Raw genomic sequence first — 22196 nt, 5'->3', positions numbered from 1 at the left:
AACGAATTGCAGGCTTCATCCACAATGCTCAGTGATGCTTGAAGAGATACAGCCACCCAAGAAATGTCCTAATCTATACAATTCTCAGCAACAAGTTTTTAATTTTTTGGTAAAATTACATGAAAAACAGAGGGGATTCTAGCAGCACTGGCCCTCTGGGCCAGTCACTGAGCAAACTCTGGACTTGGCAAAGGTACGAACTGACGGTGTGGCTCCGGGGAGCACTGTAGTAGGCCTGTGCTGGAGAGAGGCATGGCGCACCTGTCAGCAGATCCCACTTCAAGGACAGGGCCAGGTCTGGGCTGCCTTCACGAAGCTGCAGGCACCCCCACACTGCCCTCACTCCTTCAAGCATTAAGAAAAAACACTGCGGTTCCACTGAAGAGGATACACACCTGAAAGAGCAGCCACCAAGGACGGCCTGGGACCAGGGATGGCCTGGGACCAGGGAGGGCTGAAGTAAAGAGCTGATGGGCCACATCGAGGCCCCCCTCCAGGGTCCGGAGGGAATGGGATGAGTCTGTGAGCCGGGCAGGCAAAGCCCTCTGGTGGGCTCCCCTGTGTGGAGGGACACACGGCAGGCATGTAGGTGCCACCTGCTGTGAGGCCAGCGAAGGAGTGAAATGCTGGGCCCTACCCTGGCTGCCATCAAGCATACTCAAGGTACTCAAGGCAGCAGGCAGTGGGAACACCTGAAACAGGACAGTGACCGTGAAAAGGAGAGACCCCCCCCTGGGGTGTGGCCTACCGGAGTACTGGATCCAGCTCACAGCAACGGGGTCAGGGGCCACAGCAACCTGCCTGCTGAGTCTGCGTGGCATACCACTCTCCAGAGGGTAGTCCTCCCTTCAAGAAAGATCCCAGGGAAGAAAGGCCAATGGGTCTTACCAAGAGGAGAAGTAAAAAGCAAGCTAGAAATGAAGTGGACTTCCCACTCACTACATGGGTAATTTAACTGCAGTAAACTTGAAATTCTACCACAATCTCATTCAAAATCATAGGGAATCACTTTACAATGTTCATTGAGATTGGGTATATCATGAAACACATACAGATAAAGACTTCTCTGAAAAATGCACTAATGACAATTTTCTCAATGCAAACAAAAGGGGACAGACCTCATACCCGGGCTGAGTGACACACACACGCAGCGTACTGACCTCACACCTGGGCTGTGTGACGCACACATGTGTGTACAGGCCTCATACCCGGGTTGAATGACACTTACACACAGTGTACAGACCTCACACCTGGGCTGTGTGATACATGCATGTGGTGTAGCAGACCTATTAAACAGTAAAAATGTCTCCTGTCTAACTGGATGTGAATACTATATTGGTATTTGTGAAGGTCCACAGAAACTGAAAACACTTTCCACTTTCCTCTTCTTTATGGACAGCTATTACAATACTATTCACTGGTGCTCTCTAAATAGTACACCTATCGTAAGTTGAAAAGTGGTTAGCAGTTCACAGCTAACCACAGAGTCACCGTTGAGTGCAGTCAAGTCTGCTATAAACATGCTCAGAACATGCTTTAGCCTGAAACTAGATAAAAGCCTATGTTATCATAAAGTGCTACATATCTTATGCTGTCAACTGAATACCTGGGCCAAAACTCTGGCCACACCCTGTAGTTCTTTCAGGCAGAGGTTGTTTCTCTGGTGATGGTGGTGCCCACTGGAGCCCCAGACCATGGCCACTGCCCAGCATTCAACAGAGGCCACACCATACCTTGTTAGCCAAGACAAGGACCAAAATTCACTTGTGATAGCTAGAATGTACCTATAAGTCTGATAGTACACACACTGGGTGGCAAGCAAAGGGTTACAAATGAATTCTACTACAGGTATGATGTTTCTTTTTTTTTTTTTTTTTTTTTTTGGTCGTGGGGCTTGAACTCGGCTTGGGCACTGTCCCTCAGCTCTTCAGCTCAAGGCAAGCGCTCTACCACTTGAGCTACAGCACCACTTCCTACAGGTATGATGTTTCTGAATCTTGGTAAAGTTGAAAACTCATAACTAAATTATCATTAAATCAACTGTATTCAAATAACCTGTACCCAGTTTATACTTACCATGAAAATAACTACAGTACATTCTGGGTTTGCAAACAAAACGAAGGCAGGCTAAGGGGAGAAGTGCTTGAAATTACGAGTAGTATCACCAGAGAGGGACAGCAGGTGCTGGGAGGGAGGAAGCAGAGTCCGTCTGTCAGGGCAGAAGCCACCTGCTGCCAGGGCCAGACCAAGTCAGACTCCACTTGCTCACTCTGCAAACTCAGGGGTCTTTCAGGAAATGTTCTGTTGTCTGCTCTTTTAATTAAGAGTCCTGCAAGTCCTGCCATCCAGGCTGCTAGAAAACAGTGTTCACGTAAACAGTGTATTCAAGCTATGTTGTCAAAGTATGTTCCCATGATCTATTTTTACATCTGAACTGTTACATTAGTGTTAAAAATAAATAGGGGGTGACAGTGATCACGATGTGCTGCATTCATAAACTCTTTTGTTAAGTGGCAGCTCCTTTGTACAAATGCTTACAGGTATTTTTTAAAGAAAAACGTCTGGATGCCAGTGGCTCATACCTGTCATCCTAGCTCCTTAGGAGGCGGAGCTTGTTAGGATCACAGCTGGAGGCCAGTCCAGGCAGAAAAAGTTTAGGACATACCTTCTCAATAAATAACTAGACGCAGAAATGTGAACCTATGATCCTAGCAGTTGGCAATCCTAACAACAGGTAAAAAACAGCCAAGAAAAAAAAATTACCCTATCAGAAAAAAAATCTCCAGCAGACAACAGGGCTGAAGACATTGCTCAGCAACTAGGATGATCGGGTCTAGCAAGGGTGAGAACAAGAGTTCAAACCCAAGTCCCACCAAGAGTCAGGAGGGCTGGGCACAGCAGCTCACCTGTCCTCTCAGCTACTCGGGAGGTGAAGGTAAAAGGACAATGCCAGGTAAAAAGAGCAATGCCAGGTAAAATCCTGAGACCCTATCTCACAACACTAAAAACACAAAGGCTGGGGATGTCTCAAATGGCAGACCATTTGCCCAGTAAGTGTGAGGCCTTGAATTCAAACCTCCCATTGAAAAAATAATGCCTTGAGTTGCATCAGAGTGCAGGACTCTCACCAGGCTTGGATGCACTTTGCTGTAGGCAGAAGTAGAAAGCAGAACTGGAAGGAACAGCAAAAAGGCTTAAGGAAAACATCAGTGAATGTGGGAAAACAATACCCACAACATCAAAAACACCATGGAAATCTATCCATCAGAAAGAATGACATTGTACTACTATTCATACGGCAATGGGAAGACGGGAAAGGGTTACATTAAGTGAAGTAAGCCAGATCCAGAAAACAGGTTGCACAGATCATCTCATCTCTGGTAGCTAGAATGTGCTTTAGCAAACACACTGCATGGTAAGCAAGGGTTACAGATGAATTAACTGAATGAAGAATAATCACCTCTGTAGAGAGCACAAATAGTATAATTCTTTAAAAGACTAAGTCAAATTGAGCCAGTGGCTCATGCCTGTAATCCTAGGTACTCACGAGGCTGAGATCTGAGGATCACAGTTCAATGCCAGCTCAGGCAGGAAAGTCTGTGAGACTCTTATCTCCAATTAACCACTAGAAAACCGGAAATGGTGCTGAGGCTCAAGCAGTAGCGAGCTTGCCTTGAGCTGAAGAGCTGGGGGACAGCGCCCAGGCCCAGAGTTCAAGCCCCACAACCAGAAAAAAACAAAACAAAACAGACTAAATCAAAGCCCAACAAAGTAAGTGCCAGAAAATGGATACTTGCAAGAGTGAAGGGTGGGGCCAACAGGAGAGGGGTAGAAGAATGAAGGGGATGGAAGGAAAATACAGGCAAGAATTGTATACATCACAGAACTGAGAAGTATAAGAGGAGGAGGGGGTGAAGATGTTGGAATGGTGACCCAGGTGTATAGTGCACATAACATCTTTGTTATATTGTAAAAATAGTCAATAAATAACCTAAAATTCAGATAAAAGAAGGGGAGGTTGGAGACTGCTGACAGGGGTGATGTTGATCAAGGCACACTGTATTCATAAAGGGATTCAGTGAATTTGGCAAGTCCTTTGTACACTACTTAAAAAAAAGCATCCAATTAAAAATTGGTAAATCTTTAAAAATGTTTCTCAAGAGAAAAAATATAATTGATCAACAAATAGACAGAAAATCCTCAGTATCACTAGGTGTTAGGGAAATGTCAATTAAAACTATAACGAGATACCAGAAAATCCTCAGTATCACTAGGTGTTAGGGAAATGCCAATTAAAACTATAATGAGATACCAGAAAATCCTCAGTATCACTAGGTGTTACGGAAATGCCAATTAAAACTATAACGAGATACCATCTCACCCCAGTCAGAATGGTTTTCATCAAAAAATAAATGATAAATGCCAAAATGATGTGAGAGGGGGGAAAACAAGAGAACACTCCCTTCCCTTATATATGATCGGTGTGAATACAAATTAGGAAAGAAAACAATATAGAGGCTCCACCGAAAGCTAAAAAAAATCAGAACTAGCATCTGATCCTGCTAAACCATTTGCCAAGTGTATACTGCCAAGAGAGGACATCACCACAGCAAAGAGCTGTCCGTGTTTACTCAGGCACGATGCGCATAGCTAGAATGGGGAACCCTTGCAGACAGCCATCACCAATGCATGAGCAAAGAACAAAATGTGTGAACATTCACAATGGAAACTCAGCCATAAGGAATGAGACTGTGTCATCCACAGTGAAAGTCTCACAGAGTCCGAGGCGGCCTCTGGCGCAGGGGCCTGCTGGCCGGGGCTGGACTCCACGTGTCCTGGCCATCCTAGCAGCACCAGTACCACGCAAGGCCTCACCGCTGCTGCCCAAGAGGTGCGAATAACCATGCGTCGGTTATTTTAACAAAAATCAAGTATTTCAAAATTGTTGAAGTGGTAAAAATACCAGATGTCTGAAAAATTGTTAACATGAGGCCATCAAAAGGTATTTATGTAATTACTCATATCTGCATAGTCTTACACCTGTATAAAAAAGTCCATTGAAACATTTCAAGAGTCTGTGTTTGCTAGCACTGGGACTTGAACTCCAAGCCTTGCGCGCGCTTGACTGGAGCTCCAGTGGGACCCATGTCTCCAGCTGGCTATTTTGGTGACAGTCTTTCGGACGTTTTTGCCACACCTGCCTTCTGTGCACAATACTCGGGATTTCAGGCATGAGCCACCAGTGCCGGGCTTGTGAATCATTCAAAGTTATTTCAAACAGATAAATTAGGTTACATACCAGTTGTAATTGTTCTTGCATGTTGAAGACTTTCTGCCACCGTGCTTGATGTTAGTCTTTGGTGAAAACATGGTTACACTGTGGGAAGAAAACCCATGACACCCTCCAAGAATTCAGTCCACACGTCTTCCAGGGCAAGAACACACCTTCATATCTGCACTGGTGGCTCCAGCTATCCCCTGCTCCTCCCAGCCCCTCCCTGCTCCCAACTCACCTCCCACTGCACTGTTCCTCCGTTGTCCCATCTAAAATCCTGAGGCTCCAAAGCCCCAGGGAAGAACGTGGGGACAACATGGTCTGGCAGCTGCCTACACTCCCAATGTGCCTTACACAGCAAATCCTGGCAGTCCACCCTTCACAGGCTGGACACCAACAGCCAATGAGCCCTCCCCCTCCTCCCTGTAACACCCTTCACAGGCTGGACACCAACAGCCAATGAGCCACCCTTATTCTATGTATTGGTGCCCTTACAACCTTATTCACAGCAATCTGTGCCCTTACACAGAATGACATTAAAAAAATTATTGCATTTTCAACTTCAAGCCAACTAGGCCTAATAATAGTAACTCTGGGCATCAATCAACCATACCTATCATTCCTTCACATCTGTACCCATGCCTTTTTCAAAGCCATACTATTCATATGCTCTGGGTCTATCATCCATAGCCTAAATGATGAACAAGACATCCGAAAAATAGGAGGCTTATCTAAATCCCTACCATTTACCACTTCAGCACTCATCACTGGCAGCCTAGCGCTTACAGGCATACCTTTCCTCACAGGATTCTACTCCAAAGACCTAATCATCGAATCAATAAACACGTCGTATACAAACGCCTGAGCCCTAATTATTACTCTTATTGCAACCTCACTTACTGCAGCCTATAGCACACGAATTATCTTTTTTGTTCTCACAAACAATCCACGATTTCAACCTATTACATCCATTAATGAAAACCACCCAAATTTAATTAACCCTATCATACGACTTCTATTCGGTAGCATCTTTGCAGGATTTATTATCTCTAATTATATTAACCCAATCAATATTCAAATCATAACTATACCAACCATTATTAAAATCACAGCCCTCATTATTACACTTACAGGTTTCATTATCGCAATAGAACTCAATTCTATAACACTCTATCTCAAACTTTACCCAAACACCTACCACCACAACTTCTCAAACCTACTAGGTTATTTTCCACTTATTATCCACTGTGCAAGGACACACCAGAGACTGTTGTGATGTTTCATTGGTGTGCACAGTGACATCAGAGACCAATGTGCTGTTTCCATCAGCATGCAGGGACCAGAGAGGGTTTGAAGGTAACATAAACATATCTGGCTTCTCTGGGAATCACAAGCACAGTCTATGTTTGATATAGGATGGAGATACTTGAAAGTGTTCATTTGAAAGGAAGAGAGTCGTGCAGAACTGGGAACTACAGGGAGACTCTGTTGTAGTTTTCTGCAAATCAACTGTGGATCATGCTGCTGTTATTTCTTCTTCTGCAAAGTCTCATGATGAAGCGTGCTACCTTAGGTCTTGACTCTCTGGCCTTCAAGAAATGGCCTGGGGCTCGGGCTCTGGTCGGTTACGTCATTTGAGAGCATCACCATTATCTCCTGCATGCCACCAGCTCTTCCTAACACGGGGAAGGACTCACAAGGACTTGCCAAGCCGGTGCAAGCCTCTGGGTGAGTGCACTTGAGAGCTATTTGCTGCCGCAAACACTTCACAGTACCCAGGGGCCCTGTGCCAGCCTGATCGACCCACCACATCACAACACAGCAGGCCTGTGCTGGGCGGGAGGTACTCACCGGGGTGCTGATGCGTATCCAGATGACCTGACCTTAGTGTGGAAAACCACGGGCTGGTCCTGCACAACTCTCTGCTTTGCTGCATGAAATTAACATTACGAGGAAACAGAAAAACAGATTCACTAAAATGAAGCTCCATATCAAAGTCAAACAAACCAATACAAGCCAAAGAAGATGGGACCAAGAGGAGCAAGGCACAAGGAAGCAACATAAATGTTCATGTCCTTCTTCCTATGAATTGCATGTATTCCACGCAAGCCAAACGCACACGGATGGGTGCTCAGCTCCCTGTACATGCCGGCCACAGAACACAGCTGCAGGAACAAAGGGCGTGGACACAGTTCATTCTGTCCTGGGAAAGCTAAGGTCTGCTAATCAGGGCTGAGCACCGTGTTTCCGTGAACACGAGACTGAGGACAGTCACTCTGTGAACAGGGACGTCCACCACACGCGGTGTCTCCATGAACACAAGACTGAGGACAGTCACTCTGTGAACATGGTCGTCCACCACACACGGTGTCTCCATGACCACACGAGACTGAGGACGGTCACTCTGTGAACATGGACGTCCACCACACACGGTGTCTCCATGACCACACGAGACTGAGGACGGTCACTCTGTGAACATGGACGTCCACCACACACGGTGTCTCCATGACCACACGAGACTGAGGACGGTCACTCTGTGAACATGGACGTCCACCACACACGGTGTCTCCATGACCACACGAGACTGAGGACGGTCACTCTGTGAACAGAGACGTCCACCACACACGGTGTCTCCATGACCACGAGACTGAGGACGGTCACTCTGTGAACAACAGGGGCATCTACCACACATGGTGTCTCCATGAACAGGAGACTGAGGACACTCTGTGAACAGGGACGTCCACCACACGCGGTGTCTCTGTGAAGAGCAATGGGGACCACACAGTCTCTCTCTGAACAGAGATATCCACCACACAGTCCGTCCGTGAACAGGGACATGACCACACATACTTCCTCCATGAACATCAATGTTAATTTCGTAGCCTCTCTATGAACAAGCCTCACTGCTCACAGTTGTTTAACGTGCAGAGTAAGAATGATAAGCTACTAAAGCCTGACGAGGGCACTCTCATGGAAACAGCACTTCTTCCCATCCAACTTTTGCTGTATGTGTTTCCCATAGCACTGCCACTTGTTTAATTTACCACAAACATTTACAAATATCAAACAATCTTTCCAACAAGACTTATTTTTGTGAATTAACTCTTGGTGTTTCAGATGAACATTCTCTACAATAAAACAATTTTAGAAAATGGACAAGTGAATAACGTTGTGTGACTCTAAAACTATTTCTTGTTTTCACAAAGGATCACAGTTGTATTTCTGGTGCTGCTCAAGGCTGACCACTCTGTCATTTTCCCACAGGTTACGTGAGCTCATGAGCAGAGTAAAGTCACATTTCTGACTTTTCACAGTACCCCAGCCTGGCACCAGTGAGACTCTGCCCTCCCCAGAAGAGATACAGATCAAGAAGTGCAACTTCCTGCTCCACAGAACAGAGCTCCAACTGGCCAGTCCAGGTCTGAGGAGTGGGGGCAGGGGGAGGTAGCAGGCTGCCTAGCAAGTAACAAGGATACCTTTATTGACAGAGAGGGGTGCTCAGGTGCGATGTCTACAAGCAGAATATAACAATGAGCTGAGAACCTTTGTCTTTTTAACTGGGTCAGGTTAAGCTTAATAAGACTGATTAAGATGGTTCATTAAAGTAAAAATAAGTATAAATGGTTCACCATGCAAAGTAACTGGGACATGATATCATCCACCACCTTAAAACAAGGGGTATTTCTCTGGAAATAAAAAAGAAGTATTATGTGGACTGTTTGTGGATGTGTACAACAGACTACTCAAAACATGCTTTTGAGTGTGTAATATTGAAGGCCCACCCTGTAAACAGCTGCAGGGTCATTAGGAAAAAAGTACCCTAAGCAAGCATGTCTGTGTTATCAGTACCTTGCATATCCCTACCACAGACCAGATGCAATAAACATTATGGAGGGGCAGAGGAATCTGCTGACAGAGGTACCTGTGTGCACCTGTGTTCCAGGAGGGCTGATACTGACCAGGTCGTTTTTGATTAGCAGGCTTGGGACTTTTTTCCTTAGAAATTCCAAAATGCAGTGGAGAAGTGGGTAGGACACAGGAGCTAAAGGAAAAACAGACCATGTGATGAAGGTAAACAATGATAGAATTGTTTCAATGAGATGTGCATTTTTAGGGCATCTGTAAATGCAAATTAATGCAAATATGGGTATATAACATTTGGAAATAAAAAGCATTTATCCATATAAGAAAAATATTAATATGTTTTAAGGAAAGTACTGTTTGTGATTCATGTTTTATTCTGAAATAAAGCAGCATTTTGTATTAAACTACAATCCGTGTGTTTTAAGTGAGACAAAAGTAATGTAAAAACCATCATTTCTTCCACAGGATCAGCATAGTTGCATTTCCTGGATCCTGGATTCAACCTTTATTTCTTCACATGAAAAGGGACTCAGAACACTGCTGGCTCTCTCTCTCTCTCTCTCTCTCTCTCTCTCACACACACACACACACACACACACAGACACACACACAGACACACACACATGCTCACACTTCTGACTGACCTGGGCAGCACAGACAGCACTGGCCCCTCCCAGAGACACTGCTGGGAGCGCAGCAGCATGGACAGGCTGATTTCCAACACCGCACCCTGACTCCCAAACATGGACGTGAGTACACAAAATGCCTGTGGGGACAATCACAACACCCTTAGCAAGCTGTGGATGAGTGTCGGCCTCAAGTCCCCCGAGGTGGGCCCTGCCCACTCCACCATGGCTGACCTTGTCACCAACTCCGTCGCTCACCACCGCACAGGACCCCGCAACCCGGATGCTCAGGCCCCGAAAATCTTAATTTTGAACAAAGATAAACGAAGTTTGAAGAGCGAATACAGGGGAGAAAAACGTGCTCGTGTGGCCCTGTTATGAGTGCCTAGCACACGTCAGCACAGAGGGGGCAGCAGGGAATGTGCCGAGGAAGGAGACAGGTCTTCCTGTCACACAGCCCGCAGGGTAGGACACCAAACGTCTGCAGAGCACTGCATGAAGGAGCAGTGGGCAGCGGGCAGTAGGCCGGAGCCTTGGCAGCCAGAACCCATACCCAGAGAAACGGGGAAGAGCAGCCTTGAAGCTGTGGCCTTTGAATTCACCAACACAACAGCTCCTGATGTCCTGAGTAAATAGCTAGCTACTGATTAAACTTACCCACAAATTCAAATGGTGATATTTTCTATCCTTAAACCTTTACGAGGGCTGGGAAGGTGGCTCAGTGGTAGAGCGCTTGCCTTGCATGCTCAAGGCCCTGGGTTCGATTCCTCAGCACCACATAAGCAAAAAAAGAAAAAAGCCAGAAGTGGCGCTCTGGCTCAAGTGGTAGAGCGCTAGCCTTGAGCTGAAGAGCTGAGGGACAGCGCCCAGGCCCAGAGTTCAGGCCCCACGACTGAACCAAAAAAAAAAAAAAAAAAAAAAAAAACCTTTACTAGCCCAGCTTACTTTTTAAGAAAACCCTCGGTACAGGAGATGATACTTGGTGAATATATTTACCCTTGAAGCGTAAGTCAGCCTCTAATTCCAAGTTTGCCAAGTTAAACACAAATAAGCCAACCGGGCTTCCGATCCACACACACTCAGCGCTGCCAGAGATGAATCTGAAAACAAAGAGGAGGCATCAACTCCTCCTCTCTTCCCCGGGGTGAATGCACAGGTCCTCACAGCCCACCAGCCCCCCACGCGCCCATGCGTACGCCTCACTGTGGATAACCCAGGCCGACACCCATTCCAACCAGGCAGCGAGCTGGCTGGGAGACCTGGGCTGGCTTCCCGGCACCCACTGCCTGCCACCTGGAGACAGTCTCACAGCAGCCACGGGCCCAACCCCGCCTGGCTCTGGCCCCCCTGTTTTCTTCCAAGGTTACAGAAGTAGGGCTCACTGCCCAGGCCAGGGTCCTGGCATGCAGCTCAAGGCCACCACAGCCCTGCTCTAAAGGTTCTGCAGCCACCTGGTAAAGGAGGTAACCAGCACAGACAGTAGCCTCCCTGGGTCCTGAGGTACAGCACACCAGTATGCAGCACGGGTCTGTGGGTCATCGATAGACAATCAACAGACTTCATGCACGCCTACCAGGCTTACAGATGCTCCCAGCTGAGACCTGATGATCCAGTGCTCCCATCTGCCCCACCTCCCTCGGCTGCACCCCATCTCTGCAACACCCGGGCTGAAGTCTTAGATGGGATGGCGAGGCCCAGCACTGGGCGCCAGAGGGATCACTGCGCGTCCGGTGGGCAGCACGCAGCACGGCGAGTGCCTTCCTGCAGCAGCTGGAGGAACGTGGTCTCCAGGGCCACGACAGCCTGGAGCAAACTGCCCTGGGGCTTTCATTCCCTCTCAAAGCACATCCCTACTGCTGCCGGAGCTGTCTTGGGGGAATCATGAATAGAACTGAACACTCTAATCACAGACAAGACCCCCTTGGGTTCCCCAGGGTTTACACAGAAATAAGTGCAACTCATTTAGGGTTCATTTAAAATACATGGTACACATGGGGAAAAGAGGGAGTTTAGAGTAAGTTATGATTGCCTACTTTCTTTCTAAATCAAAGTCCTACTACAAAGGCAAACATCTGTCTAGATTTGGGTGGGCAAAATTAAAATAATCAAATTCCTGGTGACACAACTAAAATCATCCGAATTTACCAAATCTCAGGCTTTAAATACATGAATCTAAGTAATCACTTATAGTCAGTAAAGTCAGGGACCAGAGAAGCTGGCATTTTTGCCACCCTAAGCTGCAGGTTTCCATCACACGTACGTGCCAGGCTCTGCTGCCAGGGCGTGCGGAAGTGCGCAGTGAGCAAGAGTGAGGACCGGCAGTGCTGCTTCAGCCTCTTCTGTGTCCGCCTCCTTCCCACGCACCTGCCAACCCCCTCCTAGGGATCAGAGAGGGCATTGTTCAAGATTAAAGCAGAGAACTGGTTCAGTGGGATGCCACAGCAAGTCTAACCCACAAGTCAAAAACAAAACCCCTTGAAAATATGGTAAATGTAAAAAGTTACACTGTAGATTCTGAAGTTTTAACAGATTGAGCCAAGAAAGCGAGTGGGGAAAAAGACTTTCAATGTGAAGTCATTATCTCCCTAGTTCCTAAAGTAGAAATGCATATTTATGAGAGAAATATTGAAAATCAAGGCTTAAGGCCTTAGGGAAAAGTAAGAATATAGCATAGGTCAGTAATGTCTAAGCTACTATAAAACTTATTTAAAGCTAAAATGAAAAGAATACATGAAGAATAAGACAAATGTGTAGGGAGCAAAGGAACATGAACATTAACACATGAGCCAGAGACAGAGTCAATCCCACTGGAGAACAAGTGTCCAGACTTGGAGTGGAGGCCCCCTCCCCCAGGTGGGACACGCCCAGCCTCGGGGGACCCAGGCCCTCAAAAGCTGCAGGCCCCACCCAGGCGCTGTCCTAGCTTCCCCTCTCCATCCCCCCACACGGCAGCACACCACGGACCTCCTGCCACCTGAGGTCAGGAGCCCAATGGGCTAGCCTGTACACTGGTTATCAGCACACACAGGACTCGTGGTGTCTGAGGTCAGGATCCTGGTCTAGCCTGTACACTGGTTATCAGCACACACAGGACTCGTGGTGTCTGAGGTCAGGACTCTGGTCTAGTCTGCACTCTGGTTATCAGCACACACAGGACTCGTGGTGTCTGAGGTCAGGACTCTGGTCTAGTCTGCACTCTGGTTCACAGCACACACAGGACTCGTGGTGTCTGAGGTCAGGACCCTGGTCTAGCCTGCACCCTGGTTCACAGCACACACAGGACTCGTGGTGTCTGAGGTCAGGACCCTGGTCTAGCCTGCACTCTGGTTCACAGCACACACAGGACTCGTGGTGTCTGAGATCAGGATCCTGGTCTAGCCTGTACACTGGTTATCAGCACATACAGGACTCGTGGTGTCTGAGGTCAGGATCCTGGTCTAGTCTGCACTCTGGTTATCAGCACACACAGGACTCGTGGTGTCTGTCTGAGGTCAGGACTCTGGTCTAGTCTGCACTCTGGTTATCAGCACACACAGGACTCATGGTGTCTGAGATCAGGATCCTGGTCTAGTCTGCACTCTGGTTATCAGCACACACAGGACTCGTGGTGTTTGAGGTCAGGATCCTGGTCTAGTCTGCACTCTGGTTATCAGCACACACAGGACTCATGGTGTCTGAGATCAGGATCCTGGTCTAGTCTGCACTCTGGTTATCAGCACACACAGGACTCGTGGTGTCTGAGGTCAGGATCCTGGTCTAGCCTGCACCCTGGTTCACAGCACACACAGGACTCGTGGTGTCTGAGGTCAGGACTCTGGTCTAGTCTTCACTCTGGTTCACAGCATACACAGGACTCGTGGTGTCTGAGGTCAGGACTCTGGTCTAGCCTGCACCCTGGTTCACAGCACACACAGGACTCGTGGTGTCTGAGGTCAGGATCCTGGTCTAGTCTTCACTCTGGTTCACAGCACACACAGGACTCGTGGTGTCTGAGGTCAGGACTCTGGTCTAGTCTTCACTCTGGTTATCAGCACACACAGGACTCGTGGTGTCTGAGGTCAGGACTCTGGTCTAGCCTGCACCCTGGTTCACAGCACACACAGGACTCGTGGTGTCTGAGGTCAGGATCCTGGTCTAGCCTGCACCCTGGTTCACAGCACCCACAGGACTCGTGGTGTCTGAGGTCAGGACTCTGGTCTAGTCTGCACTCTGGTTCATAGCACACATGGGACTCGTGGTGTCTGAGGTCAGGACCCTGGTCTAGTCTGCACTCTGGTTCACAGCACACACAGGACTCGTGGTGTCTGAGGTCAGGACCCTGGTCTAGCCTGCACTCTGGTTATCAGCACACACAGGACACCTGGTGTCTGAGGTCAGGACCCTGGTCTAGCCTGCGCCCTGGTTCACAGCACACACAGGACTTGTGGTGTCTGAGGTCAGGATCCTAGTCTAGCCTGCACTCTGGTTATCAGCACACACAGGACAAGTGGTGTCTGAGGTCAGGATCCTGGTCTAGCCTGCGCCCTGGTTCACAGCACCCACAGGACTCGTGGTGTCTGAGGTCAGGACTCTGGTCTAGTCTGCACTCTGGTTCATAGCACACATGGGACTCGTGGTGTCTGAGGTCAGGACCCTGGTCTAGTCTGCACTCTGGTTCACAGCACACACAGGACTCGTGGTGTCTGAGGTCAGGACCCTGGTCTAGCCTGCACTCTGGTTATCAGCACACACAGGACACCTGGTGTCTGAGGTCAGGACCCTGGTCTAGCCTGCACCCTGGTTCACAGCACACACAGGACTCGTGGTGTCTGAGGTCAGGACTCTGGTCTAGCCTGCGCCCTGGTTCACAGCACACACAGGACTCGTGGTGTCTGAGGTCAGGATCCTGGTCTAGCCTGCACTCTGGTTATCAGCACACACAGGACACCTGGTGTCTGAGGTCAGGACCCTGGACCTTTTCTAATCAAGGAATCTCGTGTTGTACTTCCTCCCCAGCCAACCTAACAGAGGCTGTGAGGATCTGATTGTGAGTGCTGCATTTCAGCTGGAAGCCCCATGAGACGCAGCAGCTCACCTGGCAGTCTGTGTGGTCCAGGCTTTCCCCTTCTGGTGGAGAAGGTCTCACTTTTCTTCTTTAAGTGTACACATGCCACACGGCGATAATGATATCCTTCAATCAAACTGAAGATATGAAGCTACAAAAACAAGGCACATGAAGATGTGAATCTCCTTCAGTACATGATACTTACATACTTACTACAAGCAGTAAAATTCCCGAGAGAACACTGGGCTGGGACACCCCCACCGCCTCAGGGCCCCTGCTCAGAAGGGCCAGCAGATCCAAGGACAGCCACACCCCTATCACACAAGCTCCTCAAGACACACCTGGAATGAGGTCCCCTATACATGTCCCACAGCCCTTGGCACAGGCTCAGCCATAAACATCTCTGACTTCTTTCCAAAGGTTAGACACAGGACAGTAGTAACCACCCTTGTCAAAAAGCATATAAATTATCTTAGGTCCTTACTGTACCTTTGTCATATTTATACCAAGTGTTATCCATGCTTTGTGAAATAAATATTGTTCACTCTTTTTAATTGTTCACATTAAAAACAGAAACAGGTGAGGCACTGGTGATGGTTTATGCCTCATGAGGCCAAGGCTGAGGCTCATAGTTCTAAGTCAGACCCAGCAGGAAAGCCTGTGAGACTTATGTATAACCAGCAAAATAACAGAAGTAGAGAAGTGGAGCTGTAGCTCAAGCAGTAGATTGCTAGCCTTGAGCAAAAAAGCTAAGGGATCGTGCCAAGTCCTGAGTTTAAAGTACCAGAAAAAAAAGTACAGATAAAATACTTCCAGTCTTCAAAAACATATAAAGTAGATGCTGATGGCTAAACAGGTGGTTCTCAACTTTGAAACGTTCTGGAGTCCGCATGGTGCTTCTAGAACATGCACACCACCAGGTGCTCTGCACCCTGGGGGCCCAACCACCGCGTCCCTGCCAGGGTGACAGGGTGCACAGTGTGACCAAGCTTCTTCAGCCTTGCTCCGAGGAACCAGAAAATGGAGGCCTCCCATGTCATGTTCTCACCTGGCCATCAGCACACCCGGTGACAAGCTGCCTGCTTTCCCCATGGATGAGAAGACTTAGGAGGGGGTACGCTGTAGAGGTGAGCAGAGGACAGTCACACTCCTGGACACTCCTACCACTGGGCTTTCTGATGATAAGCTCAGTGTTTCCCACCAGTATGTAAAAGTGTATGTGAAGTCAAATTTTGAAAACTCTGTGAGTGAGCAGGAAGAAAGGGAAATTGTCCCAAGAATAAAGAATGGGTGGCTTTTATTCCACTGGCCACAGGCAGACCTGGTGACTGCTGGCTCCCGGAGGAGCTCCGCACAGGGAGAACTGCATATGGGGAGAAGGAGATCATGGGCTTAGGATGACAACAGCAAATAAGTAGATGTCTTGTTTTATTTGAAAAAGTACTGCATGAAATGCCATTCAGTTAAAAGAGTCTCAACTGTCAAGGATTTACGAGAATTAGATAAATGAAGATTAACACTGTACACTGTAACTAAGCTACTAATGATATCAAAGATCAAGTTTATCATTGTTTTCATGACAGCCAAATAATTTTGCATAATTAACTTCAGGAAATGTGCTTTAACCTAAGAGTGGTGAACAATTCTGAGTTGCCCATGGGCAAACTGACCCCAGGGAGATCACTGGATCTTGGGTAAACTGATCTCAGGGAAATCACTGGATTTTGAGTAATCTGACCCCAGGGAGATCACTGGATCTTGGATAAACTGATCTCAGGGAAATCACTGGATTTTGAGTAATCTGACCTCAGGGAGATCACTGGATCTTGGGTAAACTGATCTCAGGGAAATCACTGGATTTTGAGTAATCTGACCTCAGGGAGATCAATGGATCTTGGGTAATCTGACCTCAGGGAGATGGCTGGATCATGGGTAAACTGACCCCAGGGAGATCACTGGACCTTAGGTAAACTGACCCCAGGGAGATCACTGGACCTTAGTAAACTGACCCCAGGGAGATCGCTGGAGTTTAGGTAAACTGATCCCAGGGAGATCACTGGACCTTAGTAAACTGACCCCAGGGAGATCGCTGGATCTTATGTAAACTGACCCCAGGAAGATCACTGGATCTTAGGTAAACTGACCCCAGGGAGATTGCTAGATCATGGATAAATTGGAGAAAATTCCACCAGGTCATCATGGCATCTGTATGATCTTTAAATGGCACTTGCATGAAAAGAAAAGAACCACGTCATGCTTATATTTATTCGTCTTCCCATGAAAACATGGCATATGTGAAGAACACATCCAACATAGGAGGTGACTCTAGGGGATGAGTTCTAGGGGACATGGAACCTGCAGGTGACCCCTGCCCAGACTGTACACACCATGTCCCAGGCTCCTGGGACAGCCACACGGAGACTTCTAATGCATCAGGCATACATCTTTGTAACCTGGTGTTCATTTCACTTATCACCAGAAAGATAGTCTGAAGAAAGCACATAGCTCATGAGGTCTAACCCATCCCCTAAGTCCCCACACACTGGACCGTGAGGGACTCAGGGCCTATAAATGCTTCCATCTCCAGGCCTTGTGTCCACACAGGAACAGGGGGCTGATGGCTGCCTGCTGCCGGTATCTTACCTAAGAGCAAACATGCTTTGTCCAGTTTCCTGAAACAGAGGCTCAGACTTCTAACTAATGCTGATTTTAAACTAAAAACTTCAAAGACACTAAAGTGAAATACATCATCACATGGTTATTTAAAAGTAAGACTGATAGATTTGGACCACTCTGAGAGATAACAGACTATATGAGAATCTGGTTACATAGCCTATTTAGTGAAAATGTAGCCAATTTTTAATTTACCTGTTAAAATGGATGAACTGTATATTAACGATCCCATACAATGGTCCCAGACCTTCGGATAGACAGACATTGCTTTAGAAGAGGTAAACCTGTTGTCATTATTGCCAAAGTGTGAACTATATTCTTTCCGATGACACGTTAATCTAGGTGAACAATTATCAAACATAATAAAGATGATCATAAATAAAACTTTGGAAACATGATACAGGATGTCAGAATCATGAAGAAAAAGAAATCACAACCCTTTCAGAGTGACCACCTTCCGATTTGAGCAAACTGAAGCCACACACCAGAAGGGTGGAACAAGTCCTGCACGGGTTTATCAACACCCCAAGGAGGGCGAAGTGAAAGGTGATGGTGTCTGCTGCAGGCCCTGCGCCTGCTGTGGAGAGCGCTCCACCACAGCGCTGCATCCGGCTGGGGTGTGCACACGTGCTTACCATGTACACACCATGCCCTATATGGTCGGCACAGACTTCCAAAGCAGCCACCGGTCATGCAAAAGGAACCACTGTGTCCATGAAACATACAAAAATGTAAACACAACGGAGCTTGTCCAACAACGCTGGCAAGCAGTGCAGCCCAGACTCAGTTCTCAGCATCTGATCCAGACTCAGGAAAAGCAATAGGTGTTGTGTATAACCAGTTTTCATGGGACAGGTATTTCTACAGTCTCAGGCCCTCAGTCCGCTCATATATAGTCACTACCTTCAACTTTTCTTTCAGGACAATGTATAACGTCCTCCCTTCATCAGCAAAATGGTAATGTGGCAGCAAGCTCACCAGGGGCTCACTGAAAGTGAGCTAGCATTTTACTGAATTTCTGCAAAAGCGCAGGTACTGTGGAGCCCTCCTCTCATGGACACTGGCTCTTCTGCTCTTGGTTACTAGGGGACAACAGAGTAACTAAACCGATGCCTCGCTTCAAGGTCCTGGATTGGAGGAGGGCCCTGTATCCTTAAGCCTGTGTAGCAATCCCAGACGCCCAAGAACCGTGCTGTGGACATTGAACCCCAAGCCCAGTCAGAACATCAAGATGCCACTTATACACAGAAATGGGTGAAGATAGCCTTCTTGCATTGTGTGGTAGAAATAACACTGCATGTGTAGCAGTGACCAACCACAACATTACAAATGTGCTCATAACTAGAGCTGATTGACATCCAGCCTACCTTAAAGCTCCTGTCTTCAGACACTGAGATGAGCACTTCTGCTTGCCAGGGACAGAACGCCACTGCTGTCACTGGGCCACCGTGGCCCTGCAGTACCACCCGCACAGACTGCGTCTGCAAGGATTTACAAGTGACTCTGGGACATTGTGGGATTGGCCACCATCAGAAAGTCATAAGTGCATCAGAAAGAGTTCCTGTTAAGACAGATTTCACTTTACCTGTCCCCTCTTAGAAATTAACTTCTGATGACCGTGCTGTGCGCTGAGAAATGCTCAGGCAACTAGAAAAGATGAAAACTAGCCAAAGCTGATCTGACCTAAATGTAACCCTGACACATCCATGTTTCCCATCTTCCCAGAAACCTGTTCTCTACCATCCAGAACCCAGTCCTGAGAAGCAGTGCTCAGCCTTTTCTTCTCCAATGTCTCTCCCATCTGTTTCTCTGCCACTGTCTCTCTGTCTCTGAGTCTCAGTTTTCGTTTTTCTTCAGTATCCACCTGTCTCTGTCTCAGGCTCCCTGTCTGCCTGTCTCTCTCTGTGTTTTTCTTTATCACCTTATCTCTCGGGCTTTTCTGTCCCTCTTCTACCCTCTACCTTTCAGAAAGCATCTATCCTACATCTCACATCTCCCTCGGCAGCTACTCTCTCTAGGGAGTTACTAGAGCACAGTAAGATAGCATATCTAGCAGCACTCTGATGGAGCTGAGTGAGTGATCCTCTCCTCAAATTCTAAACTTCCCCTAGCCCAAAACAGTGTCCTAGAAGCCAGTGCCATAAGCTCATATTCCATGATGTTGTCTGAGAAATGTCAGTGAGAACACCAGAGCTCTTGACAGCCAGAGACACCCCCACTTTGCATGGCTGGGGACTCTAGCAGTTATGGGAGGCCTCACCTTAATCTCATACAACTTAACCCAGATAGGAAGCACACTGACAACACACTGGGGAAGCTGGGCCAGATGGATGAAAGGGTGGATGGACTGATGGATGGGTAGGTGGATAGATGGGTGGGTAGATGGATAGATGGATGGATGGATGGATGGATGGATGGATGAGTGGATGATGAATGAATGGGTAAGTGGAAAGATGGATGGATGGGTGGATAGATGGATGGATGGGTGGGTGGATGGATGTTTGGTGGATGGATGGGGGATGGAAGGAGGAGAGAGGTGGATGGTGGATGGATGGGTGGGTGGGTGGGTAGATGCATGGATAGATAGATGGGTGGGTGGTAGATGGATGGACAAATGGATGGGTGGGTGGATGGATGGATGGATGGTAGATGGAGGGATGGATGGTAGATGGAGGGAGGAATGGGGGGAGGGTAGATGGAAGGAGGGAGGGAGGGATGGATGGATGGTAGATGGAGGGAGGGATGGTGGATAAATGGTTGGTGGATGAATGAGGGGATGGAGGGAGGAAGACAGAGATGGATGGCAGATAGATGGGTAGATGGAAGGATGGGTGAGAGATAGATGGACAGATGGGACAGATGGATGGATGGTAGATGGAGGGAGGGATGGTTGGGTGGATGGATGGTTGGCAGATCAATGAATGGATGAAGGGAGGGAGAGACAGACAAATGGTGGATGGAGGGTGGAATTGATAGTGGATGGATAGGTAGAGGGATGGATGGGTGGGTGGGTGGGTGGATAGATGGGTGGATAGATGGGTGGATATGTGAATGATGGGTTGACAGATGGATGGTAGATAGAGGAAGGGAGGGAGAAATCTATGGAGTGAAGGAGAAGTAAAGGGATGGTAGATAGAGGGAGGAAGGATGGGTGGATGGTTGGTGGATGAATGAGTAGATGGAGGGAGGGAGAGATAGATGGTAGATGGGTGGGTGGATAGACAGTGGATGAATGGGTGAATGGACAGATGGATGGGCGGGTAGGTGGATATCTGGGTGGGTAAATGGCTGGATGAGTGAATGATGAATGAATGTATAGGTGCATTGATGGAGGAAGGGACAGATGGATGGTGGATGGAGGGAGGGAAGTACGGGTGGATGGTTGGTGGATGAATGAGTGGATAAAGGAAGGGAGAGATGGATGGTGAATGGAGGGCGGGTAGATAGATAGATAGTGGGTAGATGGGTGGATGGATGGGTGGGTGGGTAGATGTGTAGATAGGTGGGTAGATAGATGTAGATGGATGGGTGGGTGGGTGGGTGGATAGGTAAATAGATGTATGGGTGGGTAGATGGGTAGATGAATGGACAGATGGAGGGAGGGATGACTGGGTAGACAGATGGCTGGTAAATGGGTAGGTGGATGGATGGACAGACAGATGGATGGATGGATCTATGGGTGGGTGGACGGTGGATGGATAGCTGGATGGGTAGATGTATATGTAGGTGTGTGGAGAGATAGAGGGATGGATAGGTAGATGGGTATATGGATTGATAGGTGGATGGATAGATAGATGGATGAATGGATAGATGTATGGAAAGGTGAACAGCAGAAGGAGGGAGGAATGGATATGCAGATGGATGGGTGGGTGGATGAGTAGATAGATGGGTGAATAAATGATGTGCAGGTCAGTAAACGGATGGTCGAATGGATGTGTGTATCACAATCTCTTGTGTGTACCACAAGCTTTTGTCACAAGCTTTTCTCAGTCGGAACCTCATTTTCAGTTAGTTTAATAGTTGTCTGAAGACAGAAATATATTCTATTTGAATCCCCAAATGCCTAATACACATGATAATCACTTACTATTTCATCTGTTCAAACATAATTTTTTAATGTGTTCAACAAGCTGCAGTAGGAAAGCCCCCTTGATAACTGCACTCACTTAACAAATGGGAGGCTGGGAGATGACGGAGATGGCAGCTAGGGATCATTTCCAGGAACTCTCAAAGAGCTTCAGAGACTTGCCATCCCCTCCCCGCCTGTGACATGGCTCAAGCACCCGGTCCCAACAACCACTATGTTGGAAGGCCACAACCTAAAACCACTTCATTTTTACATTGACTGCTCTAGCTATGAAATCAGTGAGAAGGCTGACTCCTGGTGGAAGGCAGAACTCACAAAGAGACAGGCTGAGCATAGCTCTGAAGGGCAAGTAGACAGCTTGAGAAATAAGAGTTCTACTACACACGTTTGCTAAAGACATCCTTGACCCAGGCTTCATGTAACATTCTTATGATTTCTATAAACAGTTCTGAGTTCCGTGGCTTTCCAATAGCCGAATGTTTTCATTTGTTGTTTCCCCAGGATCTTCATAAAAATACACCAAATTAAAACTGTCACTTAGAACACAAGCAGAAACAAAGGCAGGTGGAGCTCAGCACCAGCTGCCCCACCAGCATAGCTCCATGGCTCTCACACATGGTAATCTTA

At 47.6% G+C, this 22196-nt stretch overlaps 1 protein-coding gene across 8 annotated transcripts in view; it reads right to left on the bottom strand.

Moving 5' to 3' along the window:
• The window catches only part of Wdr27 (WD repeat domain 27), a 105413-nt gene that overhangs the window by 65855 nt on the left and 17362 nt on the right, over window positions 1-22196 (bottom strand). For all 8 annotated transcript variants that reach the window (XR_011369294.1, XR_011369295.1, XM_070010318.1 and 5 more), the window contains 12 exons: window positions 18850-18963; window positions 17678-17729; window positions 15858-15928; window positions 14840-14960; window positions 12026-12143; window positions 10762-10865; window positions 10000-10067; window positions 9784-9905; window positions 9235-9317; window positions 7127-7205; window positions 5300-5377; window positions 749-846 (listed from right to left, as the gene is read on the bottom strand). Coding sequence is in view for 6 of the 8 variants with exons in the window: in XM_070010318.1 (XP_069866419.1) it covers window positions 749-846; window positions 5300-5377; window positions 7127-7205; window positions 9235-9317; window positions 9784-9905; window positions 10000-10067; window positions 10762-10865; window positions 12026-12143; window positions 14840-14960; window positions 15858-15928; window positions 17678-17729; window positions 18850-18963 (1108 nt within the window). In the remaining 2 variants the exon portion in view is untranslated. The remainder of the gene's footprint in view (window positions 1-748; window positions 847-5299; window positions 5378-7126; window positions 7206-9234; window positions 9318-9783; window positions 9906-9999; window positions 10068-10761; window positions 10866-12025; window positions 12144-14839; window positions 14961-15857; window positions 15929-17677; window positions 17730-18849; window positions 18964-22196) is intronic.

The sequence above is a fragment of the Dipodomys merriami genome, unplaced genomic scaffold (genome assembly GCF_024711535.1).
Source record: "Dipodomys merriami isolate MVZ:Mamm:240054 unplaced genomic scaffold, mDipMer1.0.p SCAF_8, whole genome shotgun sequence".
Taxonomy (NCBI): Eukaryota; Metazoa; Chordata; class Mammalia; order Rodentia; family Heteromyidae; genus Dipodomys; species Dipodomys merriami.
Note: the sequence above shows the minus strand (reverse complement) of the source record. Positions and strands in the feature narration are given on the sequence as shown.